At 56.9% G+C, this 17,137-nt stretch overlaps 2 protein-coding genes across 2 annotated transcripts in view; one reads left to right on the plus strand and one right to left on the minus strand.

Annotated features, from left to right (window-relative positions):
- Window positions 1-529, plus strand: part of SPNS2 (SPNS lysolipid transporter 2, sphingosine-1-phosphate) — a 33,617-nt gene extending 33,088 nt beyond the window's left edge. The window contains exon 13 of the mRNA XM_037495361.2: window positions 490-529. The gene's annotated coding sequence lies outside the window, so the exon portion shown is untranslated. The remainder of the gene's footprint in view (window positions 1-489) is intronic.
- Window positions 362-16,253, minus strand: MYBBP1A (MYB binding protein 1a). Its single transcript, XM_037495359.2, has 26 exons — window positions 16,022-16,253; window positions 15,730-15,825; window positions 14,950-15,033; window positions 14,791-14,865; window positions 14,596-14,703; window positions 12,959-13,134; window positions 12,626-12,793; window positions 12,384-12,501; window positions 11,083-11,378; window positions 10,706-10,816; window positions 10,061-10,186; window positions 9,674-9,841; window positions 9,483-9,588; window positions 8,467-8,563; window positions 8,205-8,356; window positions 7,781-7,867; window positions 7,558-7,701; window positions 7,298-7,471; window positions 7,037-7,194; window positions 5,780-6,017; window positions 5,448-5,573; window positions 5,299-5,367; window positions 4,603-4,716; window positions 4,290-4,391; window positions 3,230-3,366; window positions 362-3,051 (listed from the first exon to the last, which is right to left on the minus strand). Exons 1-26 carry the CDS (start codon window positions 16,226-16,228, stop codon window positions 2,463-2,465), a joined length of 4,026 nt encoding a protein of 1,341 aa, XP_037351256.1. The 5' UTR covers window positions 16,229-16,253; the 3' UTR covers window positions 362-2,462.
- Between the last annotated feature and the right edge of the window lie 884 nt (window positions 16,254-17,137).

The following is a 17,137-nucleotide window of genomic DNA, read 5'->3' on the forward strand; positions in this document are numbered from 1 at the left end:
GTTGGGCCTTCAGGGATGTTCTGGAAGCAGGAGCACCTCCTGAGTCCCTTCCTGCCTGAGCACATCCCACCAGCCTGGGGTTTGGTCTTCTTCCTCCTGAAACATTGCCCAAATTGACTGATGGATCTGTGGGAGGGGGTCAGCCTCCCTCTTCCAGTAAATCAGCTCCCGCCTTCTTCCTTTGAAGAGCTGAGGGCACAGGTCAGAGCTGGGACTGGCCAGGAACTCTCTGCTCTGTCCTGGATTCTGTCCTCCCAAATTCTAAGAGGTGCCAGGGCCCGACTCTTACTTTGACCTTCCTCTGAGCCTGATCTCTGGGGGCTGCTGCTTCCCGGCAGCACAAGACCCAAGGTCACCATCCCCACCCCTCCCTGGCTCCAGTAGACCCAAACCCATTTCATGCCCTTGGAACTTCAAACAAGGAAAATGGAGCACTTTGAAATGCCCTTCCCAAAGCCCCATCTTTGACCTCTGACCCCCTCCCTCTAGGTGCTGCAGGGACAATGAAGAACACTTGCTCCTCCCTAATCTGGGAGGTGCCCTCCGGCAGGCCGGCCCTCCTGGACGGTCCCTTAGCTTTCTGTGTGACCCTCGGCTGGGCACCCACCCTCTCTGGTCTGGGACAGCTGAGTGGCCGTGGCTCCAAGAGGCTGTGATCTCAAGCAACCTGGAAGGCAGTGGACGCTGGAGTCATGTGGTTGGACAGACTCCTAGCCCTGAGTTTGGGCTGCAGAACCCCTGGGGCCCAAGGAGAAGACAGTCCCCAGTTGGCGTATCAGGAGACCCTGCCCTGTCACTGGCATATGCGGTCCTGGGCCAGACCCTGCCCTCCCCAGACCTTGTGGCCAGGGGGCTGGACTCGCCCGCGCAGGTTGCTGGGCAAGAAATCATCTGCAGCTTTGAAGACCCAACAGCTCCCAGACTGCACAGAAAAGGGGTGGCTCAGGTCTCCGGGCGGCACTTCAGGTTCTGAGGATCCCTGAAAGGCTGGTGTGTGGGCACCACAGCCTGTCAGATGGGTCTCCAACCTTGGGGATGCTGGACTCGACCTGGCAGAGCTTGGAACCCAGTCCCTGGACGACCACTCAGAAGACACTTGTCTCCGCTGCCTTGGGCTGGCTCTCAGCCTGGAGGTCTCCCAGGTGGGGACCACCCCCACAGAAAGGGAGTTGGAATCACCAGGGGTGAAGGCCCTGGTGGCAGCTATATACATACCACCCGTGCCCTCAGGCTTAAGATCTACAGGGCCCTTGGAACCCCTCTGCTCACCATCTCCTCCCTGACATCCCCCCAAGAAGTCAGGAAGCCACTGCTGCCCCTAGGCTGGGCCTTTTCCAGGGGCAGGGCCCAGGGGACTATTCCCAGAATCCACAGAGCTATAGCCAGGGCTCAGGCTGCCAGAGGAAGCAGTCATCTACTGAGCTTCCTGTCCCGGGGAATAGTCTGGTGGAGGATGAGGCCCTCTGGGAGAGGCCAACACACCAGAGCTCCCTCCACGCAACAATGGCTGCTATTGCTCTCACGCGCATTTCCACACCGCTCCGTCCTCATTGCCACACCAGAGTGCAGCTTCCAACTCCTCCCGGCCCCTTGGTGGAGCATACCGTATCCCCTGCTCCATACACACCCTCTCTGCATTTGCTGGAATCAAGGTGGTTCTGGTCCGGGGGCTCTGTGGCCAGTAGGGGACCCTAAGAGCCAGCTTGGACAGTGCTCCCTGCCGTAGTTACTGGCTGACGTGGCTTCAGTGGCGTGTAAGCTAGTGGAATGCCTACTCCCCAACAAGCGCTGGGGCACCCTGGGTGGCCTAACAAAGGGGTGGGCTCCCCTAAGACCCTCGTGGCCTCCACTCCCACCCCAGCCTCAACTGGGGCCCCAGCAATGTTTTCTTGTTGTACAAGAACCAGGTCCAAGTGTTGCCTCCTCTTCCTTCCGGAAGCCAAACTGCTCCTTTATTTTTTAGAGCTGCTGATTGTGAATCTCAGAGTCTTAAGAGAGAAGCCAAATATATTCCTCTTGTAAATGAAATAAACCTATTTAAATCTTGCCCTTATGGCTCCTGCAGCAAAGTGGTCTGGGGGCGGGGTCGTGAGGAATGAGCATGGGTGGTGTGCTCTGCACTGGCCTGCGTCCACCTGCACCAACCTGCCGGACACTGGGCCCTGGCCCACACTGCCTGGGAGCCGAGGCCCTCACCCCATACAGGTTAAGTGGTTCTGTGCTGAGAACAGGCCAGCCAGAGCACAGGGAGGCCCAGCCCCGGGCCAGGGGTCTCTGCTCTGGGAACACAGAGAAGGGCTCAGGCACTGCTCACTGCAGCAGGCCGTTCCGCAGGCTGGTAGCAGACCTGCTCCCTCCAGTGCCAGAAGGTGCAGCGCAGAGTGGCTCGTTTATTAAAATCATGGTGAAAAAATAGGTTCTCTAGGGCTGATGGGGGAGGGGCTGAGGGGCAGGGCCCACATTCAGGACTTCTTCCCCTTCCTCAGCTGCACTTTCTTCTTGGCCCCAACCTGAAGGAGACTGGGGCTCCTGTTGGCCAAAGACAATCTTGCTTTTTTCCGTGGCAGTGAGGACTGTGGTGACTTGCCAGAGACCTCCTTTTGGGGCAGCAGATCCTTCTGAAGCTGCTTTTTGCCAGCAGGCTCTATGGGGGACACTGGAGTGGCCCCATTCACCAGGGATAGCTTCTGTTTCTTCTTCTGCAGCTTTGGAGTCTTGGCGGGGGTGCTGGGGTTCAAGGTGGTGGAGGTTGGGGCTGGACTCTTGGCAGCAGATGTTCCATTCACCTGGGGCTGGCCTGAGACCTTGGCCTTCATCCTGTTCCTCTTCCTTTTCTTCTTGCCTGTGCTGGGGGGTTGGTCCCCACCAGTGGCTGCAGGCTTGGCACCCTCACCTTCAACGGTCCCTTCCTCTTGCACAGCACCTTCTGACTTTCGTTTCTTACGCTTCTTGGTCTCTGGCAAGAATCCCTTTTTCTTCCGCTTCATGCTAACAAGGCTCTGGGTGACACTGGGGACTTCCTTGGCATCTTTCTTCTCTGACTTGGGGCGCCTGGGAGAGAGTGAGAAAAGTAAGGAAGTGGCCAGCAAGGGCAGCAATGACTGCTACTCCACTGTCCTGCGGGACCCTGGTGGTTCAAGGCCCCTTCCCCCCAACTGGGGCTCCTCTCAGAGTACAGCAGGGACCCCTGCCAGCCAGCCAAGGTGTGTGAGCTCCTCCCCAGACGTACTGCACTCCCAGGGTCTTCATGGCCTGCCAGTAGAGGTCGCAGAGGCGGCTAGAGCCGGTGGAGCGCTCCTTCTGCTGCAGGGCTGCCTGCTGGCTCTGCAGCACACCCAGGATGGCAGTCAGGTCTGTGCTCAGCTTCTGCAGAAGGGCAGGAAGGCTCTTGATCCCCAGTGCCCCACCCACTCTTCTGGACCCTCAGCCTCTCCTTTTGCCTGTACTTCACCAGTGCTTCTCACCTTGGGAGGAAAGAGCCCCCAGGGGTCATGCCCCTTCTGCTTCCCACATCCAGAAGGCCTGATCGCCACTTCCTTACCCACCTTCCTTCCAGTCTTCCCCACAGTGGTCCAGTCTGCTCAGCCCTGAGGGTACCATTCAATGACCCCAGAATTTGTCGAAGTCCTTTTTACCATTTCACACTCTGCCTTACTGAAAGGGGTATATTTGAAAGCCACTGGCTTCCAGGACACCGCCCAGTCCTGACCTTTTCCTGTCATTCTGATGGCCAGCTTGCTGTTCTGCAGGGCCCAGGCCCCCCTCCTATCTCTAGCACCCCCTTGGCAAGCTTGCCCTGCCCCCGGGCCTCTTAACAGCATCTACACTACACACTCCCAAACTGGGGACACAGACTCATCCACTACTGCCTCCTGGCCCCCACCTGAGTCCCCCAGCCTCTTATATCCCACATGCCCCGCCTGCTCCAGGGATGGCTCCCTACCCCTTTGCCCTAGACCAGGAAGCCAAAACTGGGTGCCTTCCTAATAACTGCCCACCTGGAGTCTCCTATACCCTCTCTCGTGGTCTCCAGCCCTCCCAGCTCCCTCTCCGTGGTCTGACTGGAAGACAGCACCAACACCCACTTCTCCACAGCTGGCACAGGCATGGCACTCTCTCCTCCCAAGTCAACAGCTTTCACCCACGGCTTTCCAATGACCAAATAAAAAGTCCAGATCTCTGGCCCTGGCATCCAGAACCTCCCTCACACGCCTGCCCTGTAAGCCTGGTTCCTCTGCTTGCACAGAACCCCCAGTCCTGCCCAACGAGCTCCTGAGGCCCAGGCTCACCTCGTGATTAACAGTCTTGAGGAGAGTGTTGAGCAGCTCCAGGGAGGACAGCTCCTTCTGGAGCTCCGACTTGCTCTGTGCATTCCCGAGCATCCGCAGGTTCTGGGGAGGAAGAGGCCAGGCTGAGCCACCTCGGAAGTGCTGCCCCAAGCCTTTACATTTCCCACATGACAAACTAATACCCCAAGAGAAGAAATGTCTCCTGGTGTGACCCCAAACCCACCCGAGGATCAGGATTCCAGTAATCTTTACTCCTCGTTCCCAGAGAACCTTTCCTGATGGGGGCATGGAAAGGGGAGGTCTCTGCTGTTACCTCAGTGACCTTCACCAGGATCTGACCAATCAGCTGCTCCCACTTGGGGTCTTCAAAACACAGTCTTAGCTCCTTCATGGGCAGGGTCTTCTGGAGCAGCTGGCAGGCCTGGGCCTGGGGCAGAGAAATGTGGTCACCAGGAGCCTCGCAAGACGGGCTCAGGCTTAGGCAACCACAGGGGGACCCCAGCGCTCTGGGCCCAGCCTGCCCACATTGTCACTGCAGAAGCTCTGGGTTTAGCAATCAGCAGGTGGAGGAACTGGGGCCTGGGAGGCAGCTAGGGCTCCCAGCTGGACAGATGTGGCACCTCAGAGATTTCCTGGCCTTGTTAGCTCAATGCTGTCTTCTCCTGGCTGCCCCTCCCCCTGCTCCACACACCCCCAGCCTGCCTGTCAGCATTTCTGCAGGTCAGAGGCCAGTTCTAAGCAGCGGGGCTCAGGCCACACAGGAAGTGGCAGCTGTTGGGCATGAGGCTGTCTCCCCGCCTCTCCAGGTGCTTTGTGCCTATGGTGCGGGAGGGGCTGGCCAGGTCAGGGGGAACAAGAGCATATGCCAATGGTCAAGATGAGAGGAGCAGGGTGGGCCACACACCCGCACCCTCACAAAGCAGCACTCCTGGGCCTCAGATCCCCAGTCTGCAGTGAGGTAGGTGGATAACCCAGACAATCCCTGGGCTGGGGTCTGGAAGTCCCTTACCTGATTGCGGGGCTGGGCTGAACCTGTCACACGCTGGATCACGACGGGGAGTAGGCTCTTACAGAGTATCTAGGGAGCGAATGATGGCTGTGAGGGGGAGACTGGGCTGAACTGAGGCCTGAGGGGGGTAGGGCTGGCCCCCCACTTACCGGGTGCCGGGAGAATAGGCTGAGGAACATGGGAATGGTGAGAGGACTGTTGCGCTTGGTCAGGAAGGAGCTCAGTGCTGATGAGTAGATTGGGGTCACGAGGCTCAAATCCAAGCCACTGCCAGTCTGGGAAGGTGAGAGAGAGCAGGTGTAATGTCAGAGAGGAGTCCCTGGGATTGGTCAGAACCTGGGTGCATCCCGGAGGCTGAAAGTTGGGTTCCGGGGAAGTCATGACCTCAATTCCCCCTTTGAAGTGGGCGGATGGCCCCAGCCTCCTGTCTGGGACTTGCTCCTATCTAAGGGCACTGGATTCCCAGGCTGAGCCTGTTCACCTCTCCACCCGGGGGCTTGGAGCTGGTGTCAGTGCCGGCTTTCTCCTTCTTCTGGGTCTTGCGGATGGTGCTGCCCTTCAAGACCCGCAGCAGGTAGAGCGAGGCATTGAAGTAGTAGAGGGAGATGGAGGAGTCAGCCTGGTGGCCGGCCTGCTGCACCAGCCGCTCCACCTGGGGGTACAGCACGTCCTGGTTGCTCATGTCGTGGCAGTAATGCCGGGAGCGGCACAGGTTGTGCCTGTGGAGTGTAAGGGGCAGAGTTGGTCTCCATGTTCTTTCCAACCATTCCCTGCCAAGCCAAGTCAACTCTGAGAGCAGGGGTCCCAAGCCCCACTTCATAGGTGGGGAAACAGACCACTGGAGCAGAAAAGGAAATCGACTAACTGAACCATGGGCCAAGTCCCTTCACCTGGCCCACTCCCGTCTCTCATGGGACAGTGGCTTTCATGCCCTTTGTAAAGCAAGATGAGGGGTTATGTGCTCAGAACCCCATGTGGCCCTGCAGGGCTAGGAGCAGGATGAGGACAAGGAAAGACATGCAACAAACTCAATACTGCTGGTGGGGAGAAAGCATGGCCTAGCGCTGATATGGGAGATGAGCTGTGGGTGCACTATCCATCATGCTCCCCTTTATGCTGTATACCTAGCATTAGAGACCCCAGACCATCTCCTACCCTAGCATTAGAGTCCCCCAGACCACCTCTGGTGGGCAGGGCTGTATCGGCACCTGTATGCCTGTTACACCCCTAGCCATGCCCTTGCTGCAAAATTCTCTGGTCTCCCCACTATTGCTAGGGTCGGGCTCACAAGGCCTTCCTTATATCCAGCTGGGTCCCATCTGAACACTCCCTCCTGCCTTGCTCATGGCCTCCAGGCCTGATGAAGCTCCAGCATCACTGAGCCTCTGTTGAGAGGCCCTCCCAGGTATCTCAAGACTGAGGTGTCCTGGCTGCCTTCTGTCCACCCCCCACTACAACCCTACAGCCTCACTGCCAGATGACTGATCTGGTTTCCAGGCTGCTGTGATCAGAGTGGGGATGGGCCTAGCACGGAGTTGGCACTAAGTGCTAGAAAGCGGTCAACGAGTCAGGGACCATGAATTACGGCATGACGTGTGACCTTGGGGTGGAGCAGTGAGCCTGGAGAGCCAAGTGGGCTCTCTTTGGGAACCTGGTTTCTGCCCTTTCTATCTGGGAATCCCCAAAGCCTGGCTGGCTCTCCTCGGAGTGTCAGTCTGGGGCCCTGCCCCGCGCTCACGTGAAGATCCGGGCTGTCTTGTGCAGAAGGTCCTGCTCCTGCTTGGTGCTGCTGGTGCGCATGCTGCGCCGGATAATGTTCAGCAGTGGCTCGATTAGTTCCAGGACCAGGGGGTTCTCCGGCTGCTTGTTCACTAGCACCTCAATCAGGTCCAGGACCTGCAGCCGAGATGGGTGGGCTCAGTCAGGGTGTGAGCACCTGCAGAAGGGGAGGGGCGGCAGGGCAGGAGGCGGCTGTGGGATGGCTGGTGTCCAGGCTCACCCTGATCTGGAAGTCCCGCCGGAGCATCTTCTCTTTCTGCAGCTTGTTCTTCTCATCCTTCCGGGCCTGGATGCGCAGTTTCTGCTCGGCAAAGAGGCTGGAGAGGCTCTGGTCCAGGGCCATCATAGCCTCATCGCCCAGCTCCTCCTCCTCCTCCTCACTGTCCACTCCTCCCTGAGGGACAGATGCCCAGTGAGCCGCCAGGCCTCCCGCGGGCACATGCAGACAGGTATGGGAGCCCTTCCTTGGCTCCTGCTCACCAGCGCCTTTCCCGACTGCAGCACCGCCATCAGCTGCTCCCGGAAGCCCTGGTCCACGTCCCCGTCCAGGTCCTCCTCGTCACTGTCCTCGTCACTGTCCTTTCCACTTTCCGAGTTTTCATCCTTGTCGTCCTCGCTCTGGTCCTGAGGGCGGCAGGTGTGTCAGCTCCCCATCGCCAACCATGGGTCTGCCCACCCTGCCCCGCCCCTTACTGGCAAGTACCTCCACATCCTGCAGTTGCTTGGAGTCATCTGTGACCACCACGTTGTCATCTTCGTCCTCTCCCTGGCTCTTCTCAGGGTTTAGCACCTGTGGGAAATTCCCAGACAGCTGACTCATCTATTGGCTTGGTCCCTTTGCCCTCCGCAAACCACGGGTCCTCGTGTCCCACCTGCTCTTGGCCACAGGCCATGCCCTCCAAGAACGAGGGCTGGTGCCTCCTTGGTCACCTGATGAACCCTCCCTCCTGCTCTGGCCCCACCTGAGACAGGCTTGCACAGCAGTGGAGTTTGAGGAAGGCTGCCCCCACCCTCATTCTGCAGATGACAGCAAGGGGCCAAGGGGTTGATGTGGCAGACCAGTGTACCCTAGGGCTTGAGAATACCCACCACCTCAGGATTCATTCCTCCCCAGCACCCAAACTTACATCTAGGATTAGCTGCAGGCCACGTGGAGTCAGCTGGGAGCAAATGTGGGTGAACACGGTCCGGGCCACCTGGCGAATCAGGTGGCTGGGCTGGGCCAGGAGGGCCAGCAGGATCTCCACCATCACCTCCACCCATGGTGGCTCCTGGGCATCTGCAAGCAAGGAGAGGGCTGAGCCCAGCACAGGCAGCACCACCCCATCCTGGGGTTCTGCTGTGACGGTGTGTGTCCTACCCACACCTCCCCCATGGGCGACGACCCACTGGTGGCCTTGGAGCGGGTCTGGCGGGCGTTCTCCCCCAGGCTCTTCTTGATGCAGGTCTGGATGTCACTGAGGAGGTCACAGCTTTCCTCAGGGGACTGTGGGCAGAGCAGGGCAGAAATCAGAGGAGGGGCTGGCCACGTAAGAACGGCTGGTAGCAAAGGCCTGGAACACTCCACCCTCCATGGTCAGTCACCTTACAGTCCAGAATGAAGGACCCCTGGCTGGATCCCAGGGAAGCCCTGAGAGCTAATGACCTTTCCTACCTAATACGGCATCAGGGTATGAGAGCCCCCGGGGAACCCGGAGCCCAACTCCTTCCTGGGTGTCCAGAGAGGAGGGAGCCTGACAAAGACACTTCACCGGAAGCCAGCATGCCCCTGCCCCTGCCCCTGGATTTAAATTTCTAGATTACCCCCTCCACATTTGGCTCTATATTATAGAGAAAGGAGTGAAAACCACTGGTTCTATTTAATTTAATCCATTAAATTTAATCTGGCTTGCACCCATTCTGCTGGGGCTAAGCCCTGACTTCAATCAGCGACTAGTGTGTTGGAGACTCTTGAGAACATCCTGCATGATCCGTGGTGGCAAATGCACATGTGTAGAGAGTCTTCCATTGAGATGCCGGGGGGCAGCATCAAGGCTTAGCTGAGGATGCTAGAATGAAGGGCAAGGTCCTGGCCGTCTTTATCCCTAGGTCTCTGCCCCTTTACCCAGGGGCCTGTGACACACCCTGACCTGCGGCCTCCTTGGTCCGAGTCAAACTCAGAGATGCCATGGCCTGGGTTAGGCTGCAATGTGTCTCAAATGAGGATGTAACTGGTGCCCAGTCAGTAGATGAAGTGACTGTTCCTTCAGCTGGAATTCCACCTGGGACCAGTTTGCTTAGGAAACTGGCAAGTCCAACTCTCCAGAGCCTTCCTTGGCTATCCCCAGGCCCTCAAGTCTCTCAGAGGGAAGCCTCTCATGCTTAGATCCCAGGTCCATAATCCCCTCCCTTGCAGGCTGCTGTACCTTGAAGAGGTGGATGCCCACCAGGAGTAGTAGGTGCTGGAAGGCAGTGGCCTTGGCCTTGGCCTCTGAGGAGCGGGCCTCTAGTTCCTTAAGAGTCTGTAGCATCCTGTGGTGAGATGGGCATGTTCTGAGGTCACTGCTGCCAGATCAGAACCTGGAGTATCCCCCATTCCCTGGAAACCCCCTCTCACCGGTCCCAGGCTTGGCGCTGTGGCTTAGTGAAAGGCGTCAGGGCGGTCACATTGCGGCTGTGGTTCAACAGCATGTCTGCAAACTGTACCAGGCGGTGCGTCCAGGGCCGCCTGTCCTGGGTCTGGTCTGCTGTCTGCCTGAACTGTGTGCTAAGGGTCTGCAGCAGGCTGGATGGAGGGTAGGGGTGAGGATGACCAGCTGGGCCAGTGACTGCAGCCTAGTGCACCCCTAGTGTACCACCACTGCCACTGCTACCCCCAGCCACCAGAACTCACAGGGCCTTAGTGGCTTTACCCATTTTAGAAGTGGAGGAAGTTAGAGCTCTCAAGGCCAACTGCCCAACCTGCTTGGCCACCCTCAGACCTCTCCCAAAGTGCCATGCCCACCTGAAGAAGGCATTGCTGACCACCTGCCGGGTCTGGCTCTCCAAAGGGAAGGAGAACTCATGTTCGGTCTCTGGGATCTGGGACACGGGCTTCTTTGTTTCGAAGAAAGAGTAGAAAAAGCAAAACCTGGAGTGGGAGGGAGAATACCCAGTATAGCCACATCAGTGCCAGCTCTTTATCCAGGCCCTCCTTGGATAGTATCACTGAGGGCTTGGTGCCAGGAGGAGGGAACTACTTTGGCCAGGAGAGGTAAAGGACACTGTACTTGTCAGGCCTGGACTCCCGGCTGAATATAGCTTGGTATAAATTGGGGAGAGAATCAGTATCCCGTCCTTCGGAACAGGATGGATTTGTGGCTGTGAGGCCTTGGTTAAGTCACACCGCTGCTACCGCCAACACGGCTCCCTTTGCTGGGCCTGCGACAAGGGCTGAATGAGCACCTGGCACAGATGAGGCTGGCGTTGAGCAAAGGCTCCCTGCAAATGCGTGGCCCCAGCCTGGAGCAAGGCTGGCCTGTCTGCTCCCTACAGATGACCTGACCTGGCAGCTTCTGGCTCAGGGAGGACCCAAAGTAGGGCCAGGCAAGAGGCTCAATTTTTATGCCGTCCCACCTGGAGGGAGTTGGGGCTTTAGCATGGCTCGCACCTGGCCACCTCCTCAATCAAGGCCTCTTCCTTCTCCAAGTGCAAATTGTCCACCATGCTGACCAGGCGAAAGATGATCCACTTCCGTAGCCGGAACACCGCTCGCGTAGGGCTGCGGGGGTAGAAGTCATTTCAAGGAGGCAAAAACATCCTCCTCTGCCCCATCCTGGAGACAGGATAACCAGGATCTCCTTACCCCTTCTCACTAGTATGGACCCACGCATGAGGAAACAGTCCTTCTTTGACGGTTAAGGCTCCTCCCACCCTCCAGTCCTCCACTCCCACCCTACTTAACTGGGAGAGGTCAGGGCCTTACTCTCAGCGGGCCCAGAAAGCCAACTACTGAAGTCCTGAGCCTGCTCCACCAGGTCCAATCACCTGTAGAGGGAAGCGTCCTGGTTCTTCTTCTGATTGTTGGTGCTGAAGTCCACCAAGGAGTCCAAGTCGGGTCGGAGAAACATGTCCCGCAGCCAAGTCGCATAGCCCCTGAGAGCAGGGGCACTCAAGAACTGCACCACCCGCCAGTAGGTGGGCATGACAGGGAGGCCCTGGTTGGTGACGGACGTAAATGCCACCACTGTGGCCAACTGGCGCTCGGGGTCATCGGGACAGCCTTGCAGGAAGGCACTCACGTACTCATTCATCTCTGCACCAAACTTGGACTGGTTTGGCAACTGCAAGAGGAGGGTGTGGTACTGGGGTCATCAGTCCAGAAGGGTCCAACAACCCCACCAACCTCTCCCATAACAGGTTAAACTGACACCTAGGTAGTCCTCCCCCTCTGCCCCGATGGTACTATTCTGCATCAGTGCTTTCTCCAGCCTCCCTGTCTCTGGATACCCTTGCCTGCTGACCTCCAGCTGGATGAGGTCAGGCTCTTTTCTGGGCTGCAGGCAGGCAGGGTAGTGGCTCAGAGTCCAGACTGGGCCACCTTGGGCTTCAGAGCCTAAGTCTCTCCTATGCCAGGCCACGTGTTATCTGCTTTTGTGTGGCAACTTATATTATGCCCACACTTCTGACCGCTACTCTATACTTTCCGCCTATCCCTCATCTAGAACGAGAAAGATGGCTCTCAGAAGCCAGGTGTAAGGATGAAATGAGCTGGTGAGAAAAGCAGACCCAGCAGCCTTTTCTGCACATTGGTGCTATTTTATGAGCCCAGTGGATGCCACATTATCTTCACAACTCCGGGGCAGGCACTGCTCCTGTCTCACAGACAAGGAGAAGCAGGGATTTCAGGCCCATCTCCATGTATCTAACTGTGCTTTTAACCATGCTTCATTTCTCTGATTAGCACTTAGCCTAGTGTGCGGGGCAGGGACAGAGCTCAAAACAGCGGTAATAACTACACCCCTTAGAGTAACACTGGCCGGGGTGGGAGAAGGGAGGTCTGGACACACTGCCAGGTGGACATGCCTCTGCTGAGGGGCCTGAGGGTAGAAAGGTGGACTTTGCCAAGCTCATTTCCGAGGAGATAAAAGGGGGTGGGGAGACTCAGGCAGGCCACTTTACCCAGAGGTAAGGTAAACCCAGACACCCACCCATCCTACAGCAGCTGTGCCTGCCCATCCCAGGCAGCAATAAAGAGTACCCTCTTTTCCAGAAGTTGGCAGATCCCTGAGGTGGCCTGTTCCCTTTCTTAGGAAGCAAGTCTGCTGCCTCGCCCTGGTGGTACCCACCTTACTAGTGACCATGTGCTCCCCAAAAAGTCGGATGACATCTCCCCGCAAAATCAGCTGCAGCTGCTCCTTGGACAGCAGGGGCATGGCGGCGCCCAGCAGGCGGAAACACATGAAGCTAAGGGGTTTGGGACAGAGCCTGGTCAGAGCCCTCATTCTTGTGGGTGACCTCGGAACCACAGGCCCATCTCCATGTATCAAACAGGTGAGGTGGGGTTGAGAGAGGACAAGCACCAGTGTACCTGGTTGGCCAGTGCTGTTTCTTCAGTAGCCCTTGTTCCACTACTTCCTTCCAGAACCGTGGGAACTTGTCCTCCTGAAGTGCCAGGCGGAGCAGGTCCAGAGCCAAGGCGGGCAACTTGTGCTCCTTCTTCACATAGGTGGCAGCCATCTTCAGCACATTCACCAGTCTATGGAGGAGGGTGGAAGGGATTCGTGGGGCACCCAGCCAGCAGACAAGGACTAGTGGGCTGGGCTGGGCCGCAGGGATACCCCGCGGCTACACTGCCAGTCTCTGGATGGCCAGATGCAGTGCTATGGTCCCAGGGAGAGCCAGCCCATCACCTCTCTCCAACCTGGGGATGTTCTCCTGCGAGAACAGGTTGACTGAGCCCATCAGTTTTTCCAGCTTTGCGGGCACCTTCCGCTTGGCCAAGAGGAAGAGCTCCAGATGCTCGGGGGAGCCAAGCACCGAATCCAAGTCGGCCTTAAGGACATTTGGCAGGATCTTCTGCAATGTGGCTTCTGGGACCTGGGGGCGGGGAGACAGGTGAGGGAGGGTAGCTCCCTTGAGGCATCCTTAGTCTCTCCCTCTCGACCCTGTTTCACCCCCCAGTCTCCTATAAGCCCCCAGCAGTGCCAGTGTGAGGTAGGACAGTCAAACCCACCTTGCTAGGTAGCTAGGTGGTATTTATTAAAAAACTCAATCCCCAACTCTCAGGAAGCTGGGTTTTTAACAAGCACCCCACCAATGCTAACTGGCTAGGAACTACTCTTTTAATTATTCCTCTCCAGGGTTTTCTAGAGGATTAGTTATTTCTTATACAAGGAGTCCCAAGAGCTGGGATTCAAATTCAGGCCCTCCGTTTCTGAGGCCTGGGCTGGGTCACCCCACCTTCTCTTAGGTAGTCTACCTCCAAGCAGAGCAGTGATGGCCCTGACAGGGACTGTTCTGCCCTAAATAACAACAAATGTGTTTAATATACCTCCTACATGCCAGGCACTTTTCTAGAACTGCCGTGTCCAATATGGCAGCACTGGCCACACAAGGCTTTTGGCACTTGAAATGTGGCTAATCTGAATGGAGACGGGCTCTAAATGTAAAATACACACTGGACTGCACAGATTTAACATACGAAGAAAATAAACTATTTGATGACTTATTTTATATTGACTGCATTCTGCAACAATACTTTAGATATTAGTTACTAAGTTATGCATCTTTTGCCTTTTTTAATTATTTATTTGTTTGTTTGTTTGTTTGTTTTGTTTATACAAGCACTGGGTACAGTCAGAAGCGCGGGAGGGTGAGAGAATTCACCAGAGCCAGAGCGGGGAGCAGAGCAGGCAGAAGGACCGAAGTACACTGCTGAGGGGAGCAGCGGGCGGCAGGAAAGGTCTGCGCGCCATGCGGGACCCTCCTCCGGTGGCTGGGGAGCAGCCGGGGATCGAACCGTCGCTGCAGAGGCCGCGGGCAGCTTCGCAACCCAGCGCTCAACCGCTGCGCCACCGGGGAGGCCCGCATCTTTTGCCTTTTTAACGTAGTTACTAAGAAATGGCAAGTTACATACTTTTGGATGTATATATTACTTTACTGCCCTTCACTTGTGCCACGCAGACAATGCATTTTTAATAAAACTCTCTATCAGTAGTAAGATTATGACCTACTGAAAGTTAAGTGATGGTTAGCACTTTCAGCAATATTTTTACTTAAGGTACACACAGTGGCCTTCATAAGGCATACTACTATTGCATTAGAAGCATTACATTAACAGACTGCAGCAACACTCAAACATATCTTCTACCTGTACTGGCAAGCCAAAAGAGTTCACCTGACTAGTTTTATTGTGGTGGCCTGGAAGCCAATGCACGATATCTCCGAAGTAGGCTTATATAGTTCTATGAGAACACGTCCATGTGTTAAAGCTACATCGTCCCCACGTTTCCGTAATGAGTAGCACAACCTGAGATCCCGCTGCTGGTGAGCCCCTACCTCAGAGAGGATGTCCACCAGGGCCTTCTGGGGTTGCTCCTGCAGGTGGTTGGTGTGCTGGGCCAGGGCTTGCAGCAGTCTCACTGACTTCATCAGCGCCTCCTGGTCCTGGTACCCACAGAGAGACAGAGAGTAGCCATGCCCCTACCTCTCCCAAGCCTGTCCACCAACCCCGTGAGCCCCATAAGCTCTTACCTTCACCAGCCTGCCTGACTGGAAGAGGGCTAGCACCCCGAACAGGTTTGCAAAGAGAGCAGGTCTTATCATCGCCTAGAAAAGGATGCCAGGCACCGGTGAGAAAGGCCCTGGATAGTTCCTCCCTGGCCCTCAACTCCCTGGGGTCACAACGCTCACCTTCTTCACCTTCTGCACATCGTATTTCTCCTGTATCTGCTCCAAGGTGCTGCCTAGAGGGATATCTTCGAAAGACTGTAAAAGCTGCCAGGAGTTGAGGAAGGAGGGAGAGAGGGGCTTAGGGGGCACAACTCAATCTCCTTGCCACCTCTTCTCCTTTCAACTTCTGCCAAGAAACCTTGGGCTCCTGCTCCTGCTCCTCTGAAGCTACTCACCAGCCTCTGAGCAGCGGTGATGATGGAAATCTCTGCTGCTCAAATGGAAGTCTTGGCTGCCTGCCTCACATCCACGGGGGCTTCAGAAAGGGCCTTCTTTTACCCCTCAACTGCTCAACTGGGATTCCCAGACACTGTCCCACACTGTGCCCGAGCTATCCCAAGGCTGATCCTAAAGAACTAGATCTTTATTGCCTTGAGTTGCCCAAGCTCTTTAGACATGGCCTACAATGAGCTGAGTGTTCCTTGAGGGGAGAAGGCACTGAACCTCCCTTTTAGCAAGGGAGCCTACTCCAAAGCTTACTCTATCCCCAGTAAGAGGCTGATAAACCCAACTGCCAAAAAGAAAACTTTCTCAACCTCTCAGTCTGGGCTTCTCTGTTGACAAGACTTGTCCACACACTTTCTCTACCTCCTTGTGGGGTGGGCCCCCATCGGCCCAGGTGTCAGCATGCCCTCCCCCTCCCAGGTCCTCAGTCTCTTCCCCTGCAGCTGAGACATCTGTCCTCACCCCCCAACATTATGACCAGTAGAGCTGGGACCTTTCCACGAACCACCACCTCACCTGTGCCAGGGCCAGACTGTAGCAGGGCCGGGCAGTTTCTCGCCCGACCCCCAGCCCAGTGATCAGGCGCGTCAGGGCGTACTTCATCTCGGATCCCTGCGGAAGCAAGCGCACCCAACCCCACCAGTTAACACGAAGAATCGGCTGGCTCCCGCCTACCCCTGTTCTTTGGCCGGGACTCACCTGGGCACTCAGGTTAGCGATCACAAGCTCCCAGGCCCAACCCCTGGGGCCCGGCGCCACATCGCTGCCGGGATCAACGAGGCCCCCGCCTCGGGGCCCGCCACCCTACCTTCGGCTTGGTGCGCAGATACTCCAGCAGCTTCTCCGTCGCCTCAAGTCGCGTCTCCTGCTGTGGCTTCGCAATGTCCCAGAAGAAGTCCAAGAACTCGCGGCTGTGTTTCAGCAGGCCGTGCCGGTCGGCAGGCCCGCCGCCGGTTTTCGCCTCCGCTCGGGGAGACGCGGGCTCCGAAGCGTCCGGACTCCCCATCTCCGCCATGCTCCACGAACACGTGGGCTCTGCAGCCGGCCTCTTCCAGGTCAGGTCGCGGCGCAAGCGCACAGTTTTGGCAACCGGGGGGCGGGGCCTGGGGGCGGGGCCTGGGGGCGGGGCCTGGGGGCGGGGCCTGGGGGCGGGGCCTGGGGGCGGGGCCTGGGGGCGGGCGCCGTGGGCGCTTCTGCTCTGCCTAGCGCGAGTCTGAAGTTAGGATTTTATTTTCAGTGTGATGGGAAGTCATTAGAGGGTTTATGCGGGGGAAAGCCTTGGCCGGATTTTCTGACTGCTGTGGGGAGAATGGACTGCAGGAGTGCAAAGGTGGAAGCAGGTAGACCAGTCAGAGATAACGGTGGATTGGACAGGTGACGCTAGAACAAGTCAGACTGGGGCTAATGCACATGGGGGTGATGCACCTGGGGAGAGGAAAAAGAGGGATTGCTAGGTTTGGGGCTCAAATAACTGGATAGGTCGTACTACTGGACTGGGGGAGTGTTTTGAGGGATGGTGGAGGTAGTGGATAAAGGGTTCTATTAAATCAGAGGTTTTTTTGCAATAGTAAAAGGTGGGACCAAGAGTTCTATTACAATCAGATAACCTTTTGCAGGGGTGCCAGGGTGGGGGTGGGCTAGGTGGCAAGGGAACTGGCCTGCTTCTTGGCTTGAGAACTGGCCCCTGGAGGGCTGTATCCCTGGTGACCTTGCCCTCTGCAGGGGGAAAGTCGGGCCAACCCTGGCTCTTAAATTCCACACACCCAGCTCCAGCCCCTGAGTACCCCAGCCCCTGGGGAACCTCCTACTCACTCTTTCAACCCCATTTTTGCTCTGCAGTCTATTTTAGAGAATGATTAAAAGATTTATCATGTCTGTATGGATCCCAAGGAGGTGGAGTGAGTGGGGGGTGGGGAGGGGAACA

Source organism: Talpa occidentalis, unplaced genomic scaffold, assembly GCF_014898055.3.
Source record: "Talpa occidentalis isolate TD23 unplaced genomic scaffold, MPIMG_talOcc4v2.1 talOcc4.7, whole genome shotgun sequence".
Classification (NCBI taxonomy): Eukaryota; Metazoa; Chordata; class Mammalia; order Eulipotyphla; family Talpidae; genus Talpa; species Talpa occidentalis.

What these genes read in the sequence shown, in the direction of transcription:
- MYBBP1A (XM_037495359.2), bottom strand. Translation starts at nt 16,228, where the DNA reads ATGGCGGAGATGGGGAGTCCGGACGCTTCGGAGCCCGCGTCTCCCCGA. An exon ending in TGGTGGACATCCTCTCTGAG is followed by an intron (nt 13,135 to 14,595) that starts GTAGGGGCTCAC and finishes CCCCGCCCCCAG; the next exon opens with GTCCCAGAAGCCACATTGCA. An exon ending in TCCTGGTGAAGGTCACTGAG is followed by an intron (nt 4,392 to 4,602) that starts GTAACAGCAGAG and finishes CTTCCTCCCCAG; the next exon opens with AACCTGCGGATGCTCGGGAA.